The sequence below is a fragment of the Sinocyclocheilus grahami genome, unplaced genomic scaffold, assembly GCF_001515645.1.
Source record: "Sinocyclocheilus grahami isolate Dianchi unplaced genomic scaffold, SAMN03320097.WGS_v1.1 scaffold531.1, whole genome shotgun sequence".
Lineage (NCBI taxonomy): Eukaryota > Metazoa > Chordata > Actinopteri > Cypriniformes > Cyprinidae > Sinocyclocheilus > Sinocyclocheilus grahami.
The window spans coordinates 134,886-151,916 of NW_015505710.1; the positions used below are offsets into that span (position 1 = coordinate 134,886).

Sequence of the window (17,031 nt, forward strand, 5' to 3'; positions counted from 1 at the left end):
TATTTCCAAATGCAATGGATTTCTAGTGTCATTTACAAGAAACCAAAGAGGAGGACTGTGTATCTGTTATTTAGAACCAAACATGCAAGAAAACATTTATGCAAAATAAGTTAGTTATAATTTCCCCCAGTGGCAGCAAACAGAAGAGAAAGCCCACATGCAAATGCTAAACGCCACCCACGGCCCGGGCCGCCGGGTCTATCTAACTGTGGCAGGCCCTCCTACGGGGGGGTGGGATATCACAGCAGTGCAGATCCTTCCCTCCACCCTCCTGACTCCACAGGGGGGCATCAAACCTAATCAAAAGCTTCTCGGTGCTGTCACGCCCACGGTCACTCCGCACAGATAGAAACCTAGAGACAGATCGTGCATGTGCTTTATGTGAAATCTTCCCCGCAGATATGTCCATCTGAACCAGGTCATTGTGCACATTAAAATGCAAGTGTATATGTTGTTCTGAGACACATTGACAACTGTTGCCTTAAGTCGTTGGTTTTTGTTAATGCATTCGTTTTTTCAAACCTTAGGGGAAATTTTTCAACTACTCCACAAATGGATTTGTGGTGTTAGATCATAAACAGGGACATTAAAATATGCTTTTCTATTTTAAGCTCTGTATTTTGCCACAGACCAAATTCCAGACTAATTGTAAAGGTATTTTGCAGCAATTGCAGATTGTTTAATTTAAAGGGAATAAGGGGAAATAATACAAGAGAAACACCAGAAAAAACATATCAAAAATCTGTCTGATAAGATGATTATTTTCATGTTAAGACATTATTAAAATTCCATTTTATTTTGTTAAATATAAATTAAACAAATAAAACGTAACATTATAACATAACATTAACAAACAAATAACAAATAAAATGAAAAATAAAACCCTTGAAACCAGTTTAATGCTACATTAAAGGTGCCATAGAATGCAAAAATCACTTTTATAAGGTGTTTGAACAAAGTTGTGTGGCCGCAGTGTGTGAAAACAACCAGCCTATAATGGTAAAAATCCACCCACTCATTGTTTTATAATCCCAATAAATCATAAACAGTCTCTCCACACTAGCAGTTCCAGATTTCTCACTACTATGACATCATACTAGGGGAAAGTCCCGCCCATTTGTGATGCTCTCTGCCCTATTAGCAAATACACAGCCCTGAGTGAGAAGCAGCGGTCCACCATTACGGTTTTCTTGCAGTAGCTGCTGGAGGTACAATGTCAGCGCCAAAGAGTCATTAAAAGTGTATTGTGCTGGGATGCACCAACGAACATAGGAGTCTCCATAGACCGCTGAGGACACTTTTTAGAAGGAAATGTCCCGGAAAAAAACTGAAAAGTCCTATACGTTTGTGCTAACATTTTACGCCGGACTGCCTCACAAACGAGGGTCAGTTCAGCGCTGGAGTTGTGCAAAGATTGCTTCTGAAAGAGGGATCGATACCAACGCTTCGTGCGCAAATGTCCAGACTCCAGACAAAGTAAGCATCACGCGTCATATTTTGTTTTCCAAAAGAGCTTCTTGGCTCTCTGTAAGGTTAATGTTGCTAAAGCTACCATTGTCTCTGCCAGTTTTCACTAATGCTGCCTTCACGTGCTACCAGAATGATCATAAATAGGAATGTGGCAGTTAAAAATTGCATTTGGAAGCAATGTGAGGTCAGTAACAAAAGGGAGGCGGGAGCACCAGCTCATTTTCATTTAAAGGGGACAAACACAAAAAACTGCGTTTTGGCTCATACCCTGAAAGTGGCAATTTCAACAAGCTATAAAAAAGAATCTGTGGGGTATTTTGAGATAAAACTTCACATACACACTCTGGGGACATCAGAGAACAATTTAAAATATTGTATCAATGCATTCTATGGTACCTTTAAATATAATGTACAGTATGAAATATACAAATTTTCAGATTAATATATTTAATTGCTAAATTATTGTTTTTTAAAGATTAACTTTAGGCGAGTGTTAGCATAATTCATATGTAAACATAGGCTAAATGAAGCATGCAAAAATAAATATCCAATATCAATATCCAAAAAAAACAAAACTAACTCTAATACCGGCTAATAATTGATATGGTACCAATACAGCACTGTGTAACTGGAATTATGTGCTTCTAGAATCTCTTACATTGTGAATTCTGAAGAGGCAGAGGGCCACAACGTGGGCACACCATTTGGCTCCTGCTCCACAGGTGCAGCTGCAGGAAGTGATGCGGCACCGGTCAAACATTACAGCCACATTGTAGGCTCCTTTTGATTGGCCGGCCTGGGGCGATACTACTGTGGCACTGAGGTGGAAACCTGTTTGAGAGAACAAAAGCCTGTCAAGTCTGTGGTAACACATTTCAACTCAAATCTAGTTCACATTCTCTTTACACTCTGGATAAAAACATTCTAGTTATTGGGGAGTAAGTGGTTGTGAAACACAGTTTAATAATGAAAACGAAAACACAGTTTAATTGCAAAACTTTATTGTGTACAAAAATAAGAACCCACATTATTATATTTGCACCAAGTGCAAGGAGGATTTGGGACAATTTGGGAAACATTAATGTTTAAAAGTCTGAGGGAGTTTGCTGACTGTAAGACAATGATATAACAGCAACTGTACTGTACACAGACCATACAGGAAATGAAAGACATCTGAGATGAGGAGAGAGAGAAAGAAAGAAAGAAAGAGTCCAAATGTGTGTGTGTGGAGAGTTGTGTGTACGGGGTTGGCCAAAAGCTTTTACCACTAGATAGCGGCCAGCACTCCTCTGGCCAGCAAGAGCAGAGGTGGGGGTGGTGGGTAGTTTCAGCTTATAGTTCCTGTTCCAAATTCAACGTGCCTCCTCAAGCCAACTCTACTACACCACCTCTTTTTTTCTTTCAGTCTACCAGTAAGTGCCAAAAGCACCCTTCTTTTCCTTTATTCCTGACCCACATTCTCCTGTCAGCTGTCCCGGCTAAAACAAAAGGCCCAAAGAATTGAATAATCAATCTTGATTAAAAAAAAAAAACCTTTGTATAAAACAGTGTCTTTCTTTAATTTAGTGAATCACTGCCTGGGCCAATAAGCACATCATGACTGCAAATGTCACTGGGTTGTCAACAGTTACACATCATGAAAGAACATAATATTGGGCTACATTTACAGTGATGTAAAATACATCACTGAAATCTCTCATTAAACTGATAATTTACCTCACACACACACACACCATAAACAATTAAGTGACTGAATGTGTCTATCTGAAGCATATCCCAGCAGGCAATGCAGCAATTCTGGTGAACAGAACAGACTAATAAGTCTGTAGCAGCAACCAGGTAGTTTTGGGCATGTAAAGGCTGCTCCTTGGAGATTTAGCATTGTATTCTGACTATGAGGTTAAATAAAGTGCAATGGGAAGAGTTTTGGAAGCACTTCCCTTTTAGGTGCAGCTGTTCTGTTTCAGACCGTTCTGGCTCCACTCTGGTGAAGTGAGTGAGAACATTTGATTTGACCTTGACGGGCAGTTGGGAGGTCATTGTGGTGGGTGGTCACTGATTGACCAGGGCAGTTAGAGGAGGATGGGTTTTTTTTCTGGTTGAGGAAATTTTCAGTATCATATAATTGATCATAACACCCCCACCCCCCCCTAAAAAATTTGCTACCACGCAGTAAACAAAGCGGTGAGCGAAACAAACATAAATCAGAGGAACCAGGCACTTAGAGTGTCCAAGATGCAACCAGAACATGAAGTATGCTTCTGAAAAACAAGCTGGTTGGATTTTTACCTTCTAATTAAACCGCAAGGTCACTATTATTTTTAGAACTACTGACACATCTTACCCGGAAGCATCTGACTCATTTAATAACTCACTGCTAATCTTGAGCAAAAAACATTTTATATTTGACAAATTAAATTTACTTTGATACACAAAATACTACGGCCTGGTTTCACAGACAGGGCTTAGGTTAAGCCAGAATTAGGCTATAGTTCAATTAGGACATTTAAGTATTTTTTTTATAAAAGTGCCTTAGAAAATAACATTACTTGTGTGCATCATGAGACAAAACAATGGCACTGACATATTTTAAGATCAGTCAGTGCAAGTTTCTTTCAGTTAAAACAGCCCAGTCATGCATTGAAGTCTGGTACTATGCTTAAGCCTTGTCTGTGAAAGTGGGGGGTACATCAATGGAAATATCCAGAGAGCAAGGTGAACAATGTTTTGCCAATAATGTACATTATACAATTTCATTTCTTTTGTATGTCTCATGTATTACCATAAAAACAAATGCATAACAATAATAATGTTAATAATAATGCATAAAAATAACAAAAAATGTTTCTTGAGCAGCAAATCAGCATATTAAAAAAAATCATGTGACACTGAAGACTGGAGTAATGATGCTGAAAATTCAACTTTCATAGCAGAAATACATTAAATTACAACATACATTAAAGGGGTCATATGATGCGATTTCAATTTTTCCTTTCTCTTTGGAGTAGGGATGTAATGATTAACTGCGAGCCGGTTGAAAATTGATTTAAATGTGTGACGATTCAAATCGGTTGAGATGCTAAACAAATCGCGATTCAATTAGGGGTAGGAGTTTATATGAATGTATGTTTGAGGGGAACTTACTGTCTTTCGATGGTATTTTTTCTTTTCATCTTGCCTCTGTATAATGCATATCAGGGCTCCAGACTCATTCTTCCCACTGGTCGCTCTTTTGCAACTAACTTTCTCAGTTTGTCGCTCCAGCACACTGTTTTGATTCTCATCTGTTCTTGAATTTCTTTAGATCGCGGCATGATGTGTTGCTCTTTAAGCATGCTTCACAGGTTCAGACAGGTTCTATTTAAGTGATTTCTTGATTCAGCAGGTCTGGCAGTAATCAGGCCTGGGTGTGGCTAGTGAAATTTAACTCCGCTTTCTAAAATAATGTGGTTGATTGCAGTTCTTTCATGATTTAACAGGAGGGGGCAATTCATTTTACACGTAGGGCCACGTAGGTTTGGACAGCTTTTTTCCCTTAATAAATGAAATCATCATTTAAAAACTGCATTTTGTATTTACTTGCATTATCTTTGTGTAATATTTAAATTTGTTTGATGATCTGAAACATTAAAGTGTGACAAATATGCAAAAAAATAAGAAATCAGGAAGGGGGCCAACACTTTTTCACACCACTGTATATATATTGCGCTACAACATGGGAATATTCAATGGATGCTGATGTACTTTTATCATAGTTTATAGTTACATGGAAACGAAAGTTGTTAACATTCAACCCGTTCTTTATCATCAGTAGTATTATTTGTGATTTGAATTTTGTGAATGGGAGTTTCTCTTTTGCTGTGTTAAGCCGCGGGCTTCGGATGCTTTCACTTTCGAATTCACGATCTTGTTGTTACTGTTTTGCTTACATTTACACACAGATATTTTTTATGCAGTTTCACAAAACTGAAGTCAAACCATTCTGTTTTTGCTTCAAATTTCGAAATGATACAATATAATTTAGATTAAAAACTGCTCATGTTGCATGTATGCAGCATCTTTGTTTGGATTGTGATTAAAATGCAGTGGTTGCCTCTAATTTTAAATGGAAAGAGCACAGACAAAGCCTTAGTTTGTTTATATAAAGAGATTTATTTTATTTGTGTTATTTATTTGATTTGGGGTCCAGCCCGGGGTCGTCACAAGTGGATGCCGCAAGCCTGCCGGACGCTCCTTTGTCGAATTCTCCGGCCGCACCGTTCTCAAGCCCGCCGCCTCTGCTCACTCTAGCCCTCTGTCCGTTCCTCACTCTAGCCCCCGGCCTCTGCTCACTCTAGGCCGCCGTGTGAGAAGATGTGTTTCGTTGTGAAAGTGAAACTACTTTGTTTGGCCTTCCAAAAATGGACACGACTAGAAATCAGTGGTTAAGTTGTATTTACAACACTGTTCCAGAACACTTCAACCCAAATACACAACGCACTGGATAGCAGGCCAATCACAGCACACCTCGCTTTTCAGACCGATGAGCTTTGTAAAAATCGACGCGTTTCAGAAAGGCAGGGCATAGAGGAGAAACAATAATGTACAGTATGTGGAAAATAATGTGTTTTTTTAACCTTAAACCGCATAAACACATTTCATTACACCAAATAATGTTCTTTTTAGCAACATCATATGACCCCTTTAAACAAATCGAAAACATTTTAAAATTGTAATAATATTTTACAATATTACTGTTTTTATTGTATTTTTGACCAAACGCAGCCTTGGTGAACATAAGAGACTTTTTTGAAAAATATTTAAAAACAAAATTAGCGACCACAAACATTTGCACGGTAGTGTATATTGGTACACTGACAGAGTTTAAGGCTATGTTTTATTCTTTTTAAGAGGTATCTACACTCTATGGGCAGTTTAAACACTCAGTGAATAACTCTGTGAATAAGCACGCAGGCAGACCCCTTGAGGGTGTATGTGCGGGATTGGTCAGGCTCGGGCCAGCTGCATCATGATTTCCCTCTGCTGCTGTACAGCCCACTGCCTCCAACAATAGCATTCTTTCACACGGCCTGAGCTCAAATCACTCATACATACAATCTTATGTGCCATGTCTCTGGTTTTCTCTCAGGCCAAACACAACGGTGGCTTATTCTGAATGCTATTTTAAGATCTGCATCTTAAATTGCATCCTAAAATTCTATTTTAAGATTGAGGTCAAAAAGCATTTAATGCAGCAAAGCAACTTTCAGAAGCTTTTGGTCAAAAACACAGCACTAATGACATGGTAAATGTGAGATGTCTTTGATTTCTCACCTATCTGTAGAGGGTCTTTCACAGCCCTCACTCTATAGAGCTGTTCACCACGCTGGAACTCATCAGGGCTGCCATTGGCCAAACAGGAGTATAATCTGCCAGGACAGAGAGAAGATCAAACTTAAACTGAGCATCCCGTCATACTCTAAATCTTAAAGGGCATTCTGGTAACTCACTGGTTAATCTTCTTAATCGTAAAGGTCATCACTAGCATTTGAAAGCAAAGGCTGATAATATATTAGCTATTACAAGACTTTCACCTGATGTCCTCCTCGTTCTCTGGAAAGCTCCAGTAGGCAATCCGCAACTGCAGCTGCTCAGGAACGGGAGGATAGACCTTTTCCACCACCTCAAATGGAATATGGAACGCCACCTGCTTGGCCGACAGCTCCACCAGAGGGATGACTTGTCCATCTAAGAAGCGATATCAGAGTTACTTTTTTGTTGTAGGTAAACTACATGCTTAAAGAGTGAAATTAACAGCATCAATGGATATTAAGCAGAAATATGAAGGCGCGTTCACACCAAAACACTTTAATTTGAAAGAATGCCTATTATCATGCCTATTCAGACTGAGACTAACAGCCACCAGATTTATTTTTAAGGAGAGGTGTTCTAATCTCTTTGCCATTGTACTGCAAAGAAAACTGGCCAATAGGGTTGTGACGGTGAGGACATTTTCCCACCGGTTAATCGACGTTTGACAACACCAGTAATACCGGTATCACCGTGGGGGCGGGGGCGTTCCCTCTTTTTCTCGCTTTCCTTAGCTTTTAAATAGCTTGTAAAAGTGGCGTGCGCATTTTACTTTCACTTTCAAATAGCGGCAAATCGGCGTAAACCAATTGTTAGTTTTTAGTTCGTTTGAATTTTCCCTATTTTCCTTCGCTTTTAAATAGTTTAAAAGCGCCGTGTGCATTTTACTTTCACTTTCACGAATTAGCGGCAGTTTGGCGTCAATTGCTTGAATGCAACAACAAAATACAACATCAAACTCACTTTAGCCTATATATAAAACATAGAACTTTTATTAACAAAACAAATAAAAATACACCATGCTAAAGGGCAGGCTATGCCTAATGTAAAATAACAAATAACTTACATAAAGTTTAAATAGGTATACAAAACTGGAAATAGGCTAAGTAAACATATATAATATATATATAACCAAATAAATAAGAAACGTTTATTAGCAAAACGAGTAAGAAAGCATGGAGGCACGGCATATACACCTTGATGTCAAATAAAATAAATAAAATGACACAAAGTTTAAATAAAGTAAAAATCAGCAAACAATGTGGAACCAATTAAATAAGAAACGAACGTTTAAAAAAAACTTCCAAAATCACTTTAGATAAATGGCAAAAGTCAACAGGCTTTTCAAAATCCAAAATATTGCCAAACAGGCGCTTTTGCATTTCATTTCAAAAACTAAATCATTAGCGATCGTCTAGTCTGTCTCACCTCACTCAACCAATAAGATGTGCTTTTGCACTGTAAAAAAAATGATTTGTTTAAAAGAAAACCCTACACCAAAATTTTTGCCCAGAACCACTGCTTTTATATAAAATTACGATTTGGTGGCACTCGCAAACTGACTATTTTGCCAAGTGAAAGTGAATAGCAGACATTGAATCCAGAACCAGACAGAATTGACCACATTTTCAAGCTGGTGTGAACAGGTCTTGATCAGTATGGTGATAAAATCACTACGTTCCGGTCACAGCTACTCAACATTAAACAATCAAATACTTGGCATTATAGGCAAATAGCTGAACAATAGTCACATAGATGGCTGCAGTTCAAACGACTCATTTTGAAACAGAGGGAACAAGACTGAGAAGTGAGTTTCAAGACCTCAGACAACCTATTTTGTTGTAGACTGTTCATATACACTCAAGGCTAAATAGAGAGAAAGCAGGACAGCTGCCAACAGAGACTAAATGCTGTCCACTGAGAGTTGTGTGTGTGTGTGTGGGGTGGGGTGTATCCCAGTATCCTGCAGGGTCCTGGATTCAAGTCACCAATTTCCTCCAGACAATGATAAGAGTGGTCAGGCTGTAAGAATGGAAAAACACTCAGATAAAAGACACTCCTTCAAGAGCAACTGAATATTTGTGCCTACAGCCTAAAGTGAACACAGGTTTCAGTGGCAGCGCATATAATGAAACTTTATTTTCTACATTGAGCTGCAGGGCTGTAGTGACATACTTATCTCATTAGATATTAGCAAGATCCATCTGAAATGAACATCAACATAAGGAGGTCATTATTATAACAGCTTTAGGCAATTGGACTGTAATCCACTGCACTCGGTCACCTTAGAGCTGGATCTCACATTACACTCAGGCAGACATTGCACTCATATACAACTGCCACATGGAGATTTCACATGGAGCCATGCTATATTTTTCAACACATTATATTATGACTACACCATGTCATGCTTAATAACAACTTTAGACTTGACTATGCTAGCATTATAGCACAGCCCTTAAGTGTCTTAGTATTTTTATAAAAGGGTTATTTATAATAAAATATTAAGGACACACCTGCAAGGTCAGAAATTAACTTTTACATAAAGGGGCAATATTTGCCTCTGGAACTGGTAAGGGCAATTTTAATAATTACCTTATTAATCGATTTATATAAACACACTTATTCATTCAAGAACAAAACAAGTGACTCTTTACAGGCCTGTCCCAATACCACCATTTGTAGTCTTGGCCACTTAAAGGGTTAGTTCACCCAAAAATGAAAATTAGTCCATAAATTACTCGCCCTCAAGTCATCCTAGGTGTATATGACTTTCTTCTTTCAGACTAATCCAGTCGGAGTTATATTAAAAATTGTCTTTGATCTTTTAAGCTGTTTAATGGCACTCAGCGGGTGTTGCAGTGCATCAGTCCAAAAGAAGTTAAATAAAAAGCGCCAATCCATATAAAAAAAAGTCTCTAACATGGCTCCGGGGGGTGAACAAAGGCCTTCTGTAGCGAATCGATGCGTTTTTGTACGAAAAATATCCATATTCAAAACTTAATAATCACTTTAATGTAGCTTGCGCCAACAGTTGTACACGGAAGCAGTTCCGGGAGCATGAGGTCTGAGTTCAGCTTTGCGCACGTGCCGGTGAGTCTCGTGAAAACCAACGTTTGTTAACAGGAGCAAAGGAGGCAATGTTTCCTTACTTTAGCAAAGGAAAACCAGTCTCCTCTTGGCTTATATCGAAATCCTCCGACATTCTTTTTTTACAAATCCTCGTTTTGTACTTCTAATAAGTGTTTTGTTTTGATCTCTCCCCTGCGCTTCCACGTTCGTCACTTCTGAGCGGCGCATGATACTTCATCCGCCCAGAGCTGCTTCCATGTACAACAGTGAGCGCAAGCTAGATTAAATTGTTCATTACCTTTTAAATATGGTTATATTTTTCTTACAAAAACGCATCGATTCGCTACAGGAGGACTTTGTTCACCCCCTGGACCCGTGTGAGACACTTTTTTTTAATGGATGGGTGCTTTTTATTTAACTTCTTTTGGACTGATGCACTGCAACACCCGCTGAGTGCCATTAAACAGCTTGAAAGATCAAATACAATTGTTAATATAACTCCGACTGGATTCGTCTGAAAGAAGAAAGTCACACAGTTAGGATGACTTGAGGGTGAGTAATTTATGTGCTAATTTTCATTTTTGGGTGAACTAACCCTTTAAGTCCATGTGCACATGACAGTCCCAGGTCTGATACACGCCAAAGCTCGGTGCCCTTAACACACACTAAATCCAAACTCTTGAATCATTTATTCAACAGACTCGTTCAAACACTCTGATTCATTCAGGAATTAAACAACTGACTACGAGCAAGTCATCGGATCTTTCTATCTACTGATTTGTTCAAAAATACCGATTCATTCAAGAATGAAAAAATCAGTTTTTGCTTGAAGATGCACAACATTTTTTCAGCACTGACATTTGGAACATTTTCCATTTGCAAAGCAAAAGTTTACAATGCAAGTTATTCAATAGAAACTACTGAACCACTGAATAAAAGCAATCAAGCTCCTCAATTTTAAGATTCTTTTAAACAGAAACACACCATATTCATCTTAGTCCATTAGCACAAAGTGTGCCCATTCTACTAAAAATGGGTCATGTTCCGCATTATTTTATCTAGGGTTAAATCAGCCACCCATAACCAAAAAGGGCAATTGTCAAGTAATGTCAATAAAAACACAATATTAACCTCACAAAAAAGTATGCCAATAACTTGCAACTTAATATTTTACCATTACTGTTCATCAAGTTACCTACAGTACAACCTGTTGTTTCGGCTGTCAAGCAAAGCATTAAAATAAGTGTCATCGTGATCAAATAGTAGATGCAAATCACACCATTACGAGACACCCACATAATCGAAAACCAACCACCAAAAGATGAGATGCTAAACCACTTTGGAGATGAATTACCCAGACCACAAACAGATACAAGAATACATTATAGTCAGACAGTGGGAGTCAAAGAGACAACGACTTCACAGGGGACAGGTGACTCATTAAAGGTGCTGCCAACAAACAGCTGCTTAGCAAAATAAATGTGTATAAATGTGAGTGAATGAATCAATGAATGAATCAGGTGGCACACTCATAGCCAATCTTGGCTGACTAAACCATGGTGACCAACAGAATAAGAGTTAACACAGGCTGAGAGACAGCTTTGTCTTTTGTGAGGCAGTGAATAGGTGAGACAGTCTCTCATAGGGCTGCACGATAAATCGAAATGGAATCGAAATCGCGATTCGACAGAAGCTGCGATTGTCATGTGTATCTTTCAGTGAAGCACGGTTCTGTGATCAGCAGTAAATCTCCATCCAAAGGCCAGAGGGCGCTCTCGCGCTGAAACTCCAAATATGCCTTGCAGAAGAAACCCAGAAAATGCCAATAGTGGTAGCTGGATAAACAGAAGGTTGAACTGCTTTTATTGATTCAACGTGACTAATAAACACATGATTTTGACAATATATGGTTTATCCGAGTTGTTATTATAATTTTCATTAAAATAAAGTATATTTATAATGCAATGCCTTTATCACTGCTTAGAATACTATGAAATATATTGCGTGCCTTATTCTGTGTAAGAAGCCACATCATCTCACAAAAGGATTTATTTCAAACACTCGACTGACGTTATGAAGTGAGTTTGGAGTAAAAATATGTTATTAAATGTGGTATTTTCACATGCTTTCAGATGGAGCAGCATTTACTACACAGAGCCGTAGTTCACCGTGAAGCTATGCAAACAGCTGTCATTATCGCGAACGATTTCTTCGATTTTTTTTGCGTAACTTGTCAGTGAACTACGGCTCTGTGTAGTAAATGCTGCTCCATCTGAAAGCATGTGATGATGATTTACTGCTGATTACAGAACCGGCTTTACTAATCGCATTTGATTAATCGTGCAGCACTAGTCTCTCATAAGTGGTCTGCCGTCCCACTGCTCCAAACTCTACCACCTGCTGCCCAACAACCAGAGAACAAAGACAACCAGCTCACAGAGTGCTATATAATCAGCCACGTCTGAGCGATCGTGTTCCCTCAGTTCCAGCTCCAAGAAAACGGGCACGTGAAATACCCGATTTACTTTTAGAACTGATTCGGACAAAAACCAGGGGGATTTGGTGTCTCTAACTGGGCTGTGCAAGATTAGCAGCATTATGCAGATTGATCAAATGGGGCTTTTTTTTGTTTAACCACAATCCTCTGCTCTGAGGCAGTGACCTGCTCAAGACAAAGCTCTTTTATCAGCTCTCTGCTGCTCAACTCCACCCAACCCCCCACAACACTCACTCGCTCTCAATCTAAACACCACACAAGGCCTAACTCATCCAACAAATGCTCCAGACTCCGCTCACGGATCTGCAGCCGCACAGATCTCTGTCTTCACGACTGACAACTCACTCTACACGTGCACAGCAAGGGCTTTTCAGCAGTTTAAAGAACTTGCAATAATACAGAGTTAATGGCCAAAGTTGTTTCATACATCATTTTAACATCACAGATGAACTGCAATATCCAAGCTCTAGATTTACAGCTTAGAGAGGAATAAAAATGAAGGATACTGTAAAACAACATTTTCACAGAGAGAAATTTAAGTTAAACCAGAAAAAAAGAACTAAAAAATAAGTTATTTTGAAGAATGTTAAGGTTCAAACAACATTGGATCTTACTGACATTCATGGTTTGGACAGACAAAAAAAAAACTGACTTTTTTTTCTTTTGCATATTGCAGAAGAAATTAAGTCATGCGTTTGGAACAATACGAGGGTGAGTAAATGACTGATTTTTTTCCTTGTAACTTTACTTTTGTTTGTGGTGTTCAAGTCAAAATTGAGTCACATTGAAAAATTTACAATACATTTTTTTTTCTGATGAGGGTACAAGAGATTTTTAAAAAAATACTTAAAAGAAATTATGAAAGAAAAAGTCATTAAATACAGATGCAATAACACATTTCTAGTAATAAATATATCAATAATTTAAGAACTTAAACAAAAGGGGTCTCCTTTCCCGATTAATTTCAATCACTTTTGGTATTTTCTTAACATCTCACATATTTTTAAAACAACTTCTGTATTATTCTGCTATTAGTTGTTGGGTGATTTATTTATTTCTATACATTTAAGTTTCATTAGTGGAGTCAGCCATTGTCAAATAAATATATATATATATATATATATATATATATAATAAAATATACAAAATAATATATAAAATATATTATTTATGTTCAACGTAAATATAATAAAATATAACTCTGATACATACAAAGTTAACTAATTTGACCAAAAAGGCCCATGTATGAAAGAACAGTTAAACTTGGTAGTTTTGAACATGCAGGTCACATGACAGTGTTGCCCATAATTTAAGAATACATCTTGAGGTCAAAGGTGCAGCCATGCCAAGGCACAGTGTGCTCACATTACAATGACAGCACCTAAACCACTTCACAGCACATGAAGACAATCTTCCATTACCTTTAATCTTCACAGTGGGTGAATTTGGGCCGGCTGACTGTTTCCTCCATCCTCTCCAGTTCTGGCAGAGACTTTCTGCCTCTGATATGAATGAGCACAGGGAGTCCTCCTCAAAACGATCCGAATCTTCAAAGGAGAACCTCTCTCCATCTTCCCACTCAGCGAACATCAGTTCCATCACATCTGCTGTGTGGAGACCTGAAAGCTTCAACTGAACGTGCCTCTGTTGTTTTGAGAGAGTGACACTCGCTCAGGGGGAGGGGAAACTCACACTCAACCCAAACACTGTGTGAGGGGTCCTGCAAAGTCTCTCAAGAAAGCCTGTGTTTCCTGAAAATATATATTTAGGGTGTCAAACGGAGGATTTGCACACGACTGTGGTGCAGTTAAGTGAAGTTAATCCATGCTTTTAGACCCCAACTGCTGGAGAAACTCAGGGGCTTAGTTCTTGAAAAAAGTGACACAACCCATAGCTAAGATTTCATAAACTTATATACTCCTCAGTTTTTTTTAACCTAAGTGTTGTCTTACATTGTCAAGTGTGGACCTACAGGACAAAAAACACTCTAGAGATGTATCATTGGACCTTTGTTGAGGTTTAAATCTTATGAAATAAGATTCTTAAATCAATATGCCCCTCTCCAGCGGTCTGACTGCCCGTAAGTACAACCTACACAGAAACTAGTGTTAATTGACAGCAACTGTAGAGACTCACTTGTATGAAAACATGTTAGTACAGTTCAGGGCGTTTTAGCGAGCATGAGTTCTTTACACTCAGATGTTAATTTAAACCCCCTCTCCTCTGTTTGTCCTATCAGCTGAGCCTCGAGTCCCACAGAAGCTCTACAGCTAACAAAACAAGAGAGCGCTGAAGAAAAAACAGGTCCCCAAGTATAACTAATGACCTTGCGCGGCCTTATTTCTATTAAATAAGGCCATATCACAACAGTAAACAGGTGTTAACCCAAAACAACCCCTGTACGGTTGTTTTTATGTCGATCGAGGTAGCTCTGCTAATTCTGAAAGGCTAGTCGGTTAGCCTGCTAGCTTTCCGGCTTGCCCGAAATCCCAAACACTTCAAAAACTGTCAAAATAAGCGCTGACACGAGCAGTGCTTATATCCCTACACATAACCAGACGGAATAACACTGTTTTGATGTTTTGACACAAAAGCCTTGGTCCCTAATCCGAGTCTTGTCGATCCACTGGTTAACGTACCCAAAACAAACGACTCGCCAGTGCTCTTATCTCAGCATTGTGCCTCTATGTAAGTTTATAGTAAAATCAGACGACTAAAATGCAGATTTGACCCCTCGACCAGGACAAACGCCCATCCGTGGAAAACATAATAAATTGTCTTTATGCCACCTCTAGCTGCCTGATATATATGTCTTCTCCTTTGTGTGTAAAAGCTTGTCATCCGCTTGTCTTCATGTGTCACCGGCCGGTTCTTTTCTAGTCCTCCGTTTCTAAGCAGCCAGCGCTCTCTGGATCTAAAATGTCTTTTTAAGCCGACAATTTGGAGTCGAGATCCCCCTGTTCTCTCTGTCCTGTCCCCCTCCTCTCCTCTGCTCGGGAAGATGAAGATGGCTCTCCAGCATCAGCTGATCCGCACTTCCGCTCGACATTAAAGCAGACAAACACTAGTCTCGTTTCAAAGCATTTTGTCTTGCATAACACATTTTATGGCAGTTATTTGTTCATTGGTATGTAGGTCTGGTTCTAAATTATAAATAATTTAGAATGCATTTCAATCGTTTGATTTACCGTAATACTTCAGTATCAACAACTAAATAGTGTGCAACAGATTGCCATGAGTGTCTCGGACTGATTTGGGACATTACAATCAAATAGCCTAAATTAATAGCAATAAATTAATACAAGATGGTAACTTGTTTAGAGCCTCTTTGATCTTTGAGCGATGCAAGCCAGAGTTTAATGTTATTGGTATTACACAATTTTGTTGAACCCTTTCTGACCCTCAGACCCAGAGTCCAATCCAGTGGACATCACTTTTATGTGTGTGTGTGTGTGCGTGCCTGTTTTTCTATTCTGGTGGGGACTTAAACCTGAATACACACAGACTCATGGGGACTCGTGTCACGGTGGGGACCTAAATTGAGGTCCCCACGGGTAAACAAGCTAATAAATTGCACATAATGAAGTTTTTTGAAAATCTAAAAATGCAGAAAGTTTCCTGTGAGGGGTAGGTTTAGGTGTAGGGTTGGTGTAGGGCAATAGAATATACAGTATGTACAGTAGAAAAACCATTACGCCTATGGAGAGTCCCCACAAGGATAGTAAACCAGACATGTGTGTGTTTTAATTTGGTGCCACCCAAATTGAAGGTTTATTTGCTTGATTACATAATAGTAATTACATATGGTGCAATGATGCTTTTATAATAACATTATTTCTTTTTTAATTAAGTATTTGGCAGCATGTAACAGACAAATAAGCCATCATTCTAAATCTGTTTATCTTAAAATAAGTAACTGAAATTGGTAAGATAAATTATACTACTTATAATTATATAAATTATACTAAATTATACTGTGATATACTATATTATATCACAATGGACATTTAATCAAAATATACAATTCAAAAATATATAGATTTTTATTTGATGCCGATATTAAAGGACAGTCTTAAAATATCTGCAAAACCGATAATTTTTTCAAGTCATTCCAGTAAATATATGTATTTAGAATATATATTTAGAGAGAGAGATTTACCATATATTAATAACAATGATTTATATTCAAATCCCTTTCATTTATTTAATTACAATGAGCCTGTTCCAGTATAGTTAATATGGTCAATGACGATTTTCAACATTTAATACAAACATTTAATGTTGAAATGAAATGATCATGATGCCAGAACATTATGCATTTTTGATGGACTTGTTTTTGCTTTCAGATGACCATTTTGCAGAACAAAAAAAATTAAAATAAAAAAATAATGAGGAAACAAGGTCATGCGTTCAAATCAGTTTATCTCATTTTTCCAACTTGGTGTCTAAACATCTGACTATTCACAGTTTTTCTAAACCAGTTTTTAACCGAGGCTAAATATGAACTATTATCAGCCTTTACATTTTTACATAATTACATCAAAGTTTCTGTTGGGGATTGATTAATAACAGTCCGTTCATAGAATATTAAGAACCAAAGCATCTACATCATTTGAACCGTTTGGACTACATGGAATTGTACT

At 38.1% G+C, this 17,031-nt stretch overlaps 1 protein-coding gene across 1 annotated transcript in view; it reads right to left on the reverse strand.

Annotated features, from left to right (window-relative positions):
• The window catches only part of LOC107555310 (zinc finger SWIM domain-containing protein 8-like), a 38,114-nt gene extending 22,692 nt beyond the window's left edge, over positions 1-15,422 (reverse strand). Inside the window, exons 1-4 of the mRNA XM_016238069.1 lie at positions 13,810-15,422; positions 7,044-7,197; positions 6,784-6,878; positions 2,129-2,301 (exon numbers count right to left, since the gene is read on the reverse strand). Of these exons, the coding sequence (XP_016093555.1) occupies positions 2,129-2,301; positions 6,784-6,878; positions 7,044-7,197; positions 13,810-13,987 (600 nt within the window). The 5' untranslated portion in view covers positions 13,988-15,422. The remainder of the gene's footprint in view (positions 1-2,128; positions 2,302-6,783; positions 6,879-7,043; positions 7,198-13,809) is intronic.
• Between the last annotated feature and the right edge of the window lie 1,609 nt (positions 15,423-17,031).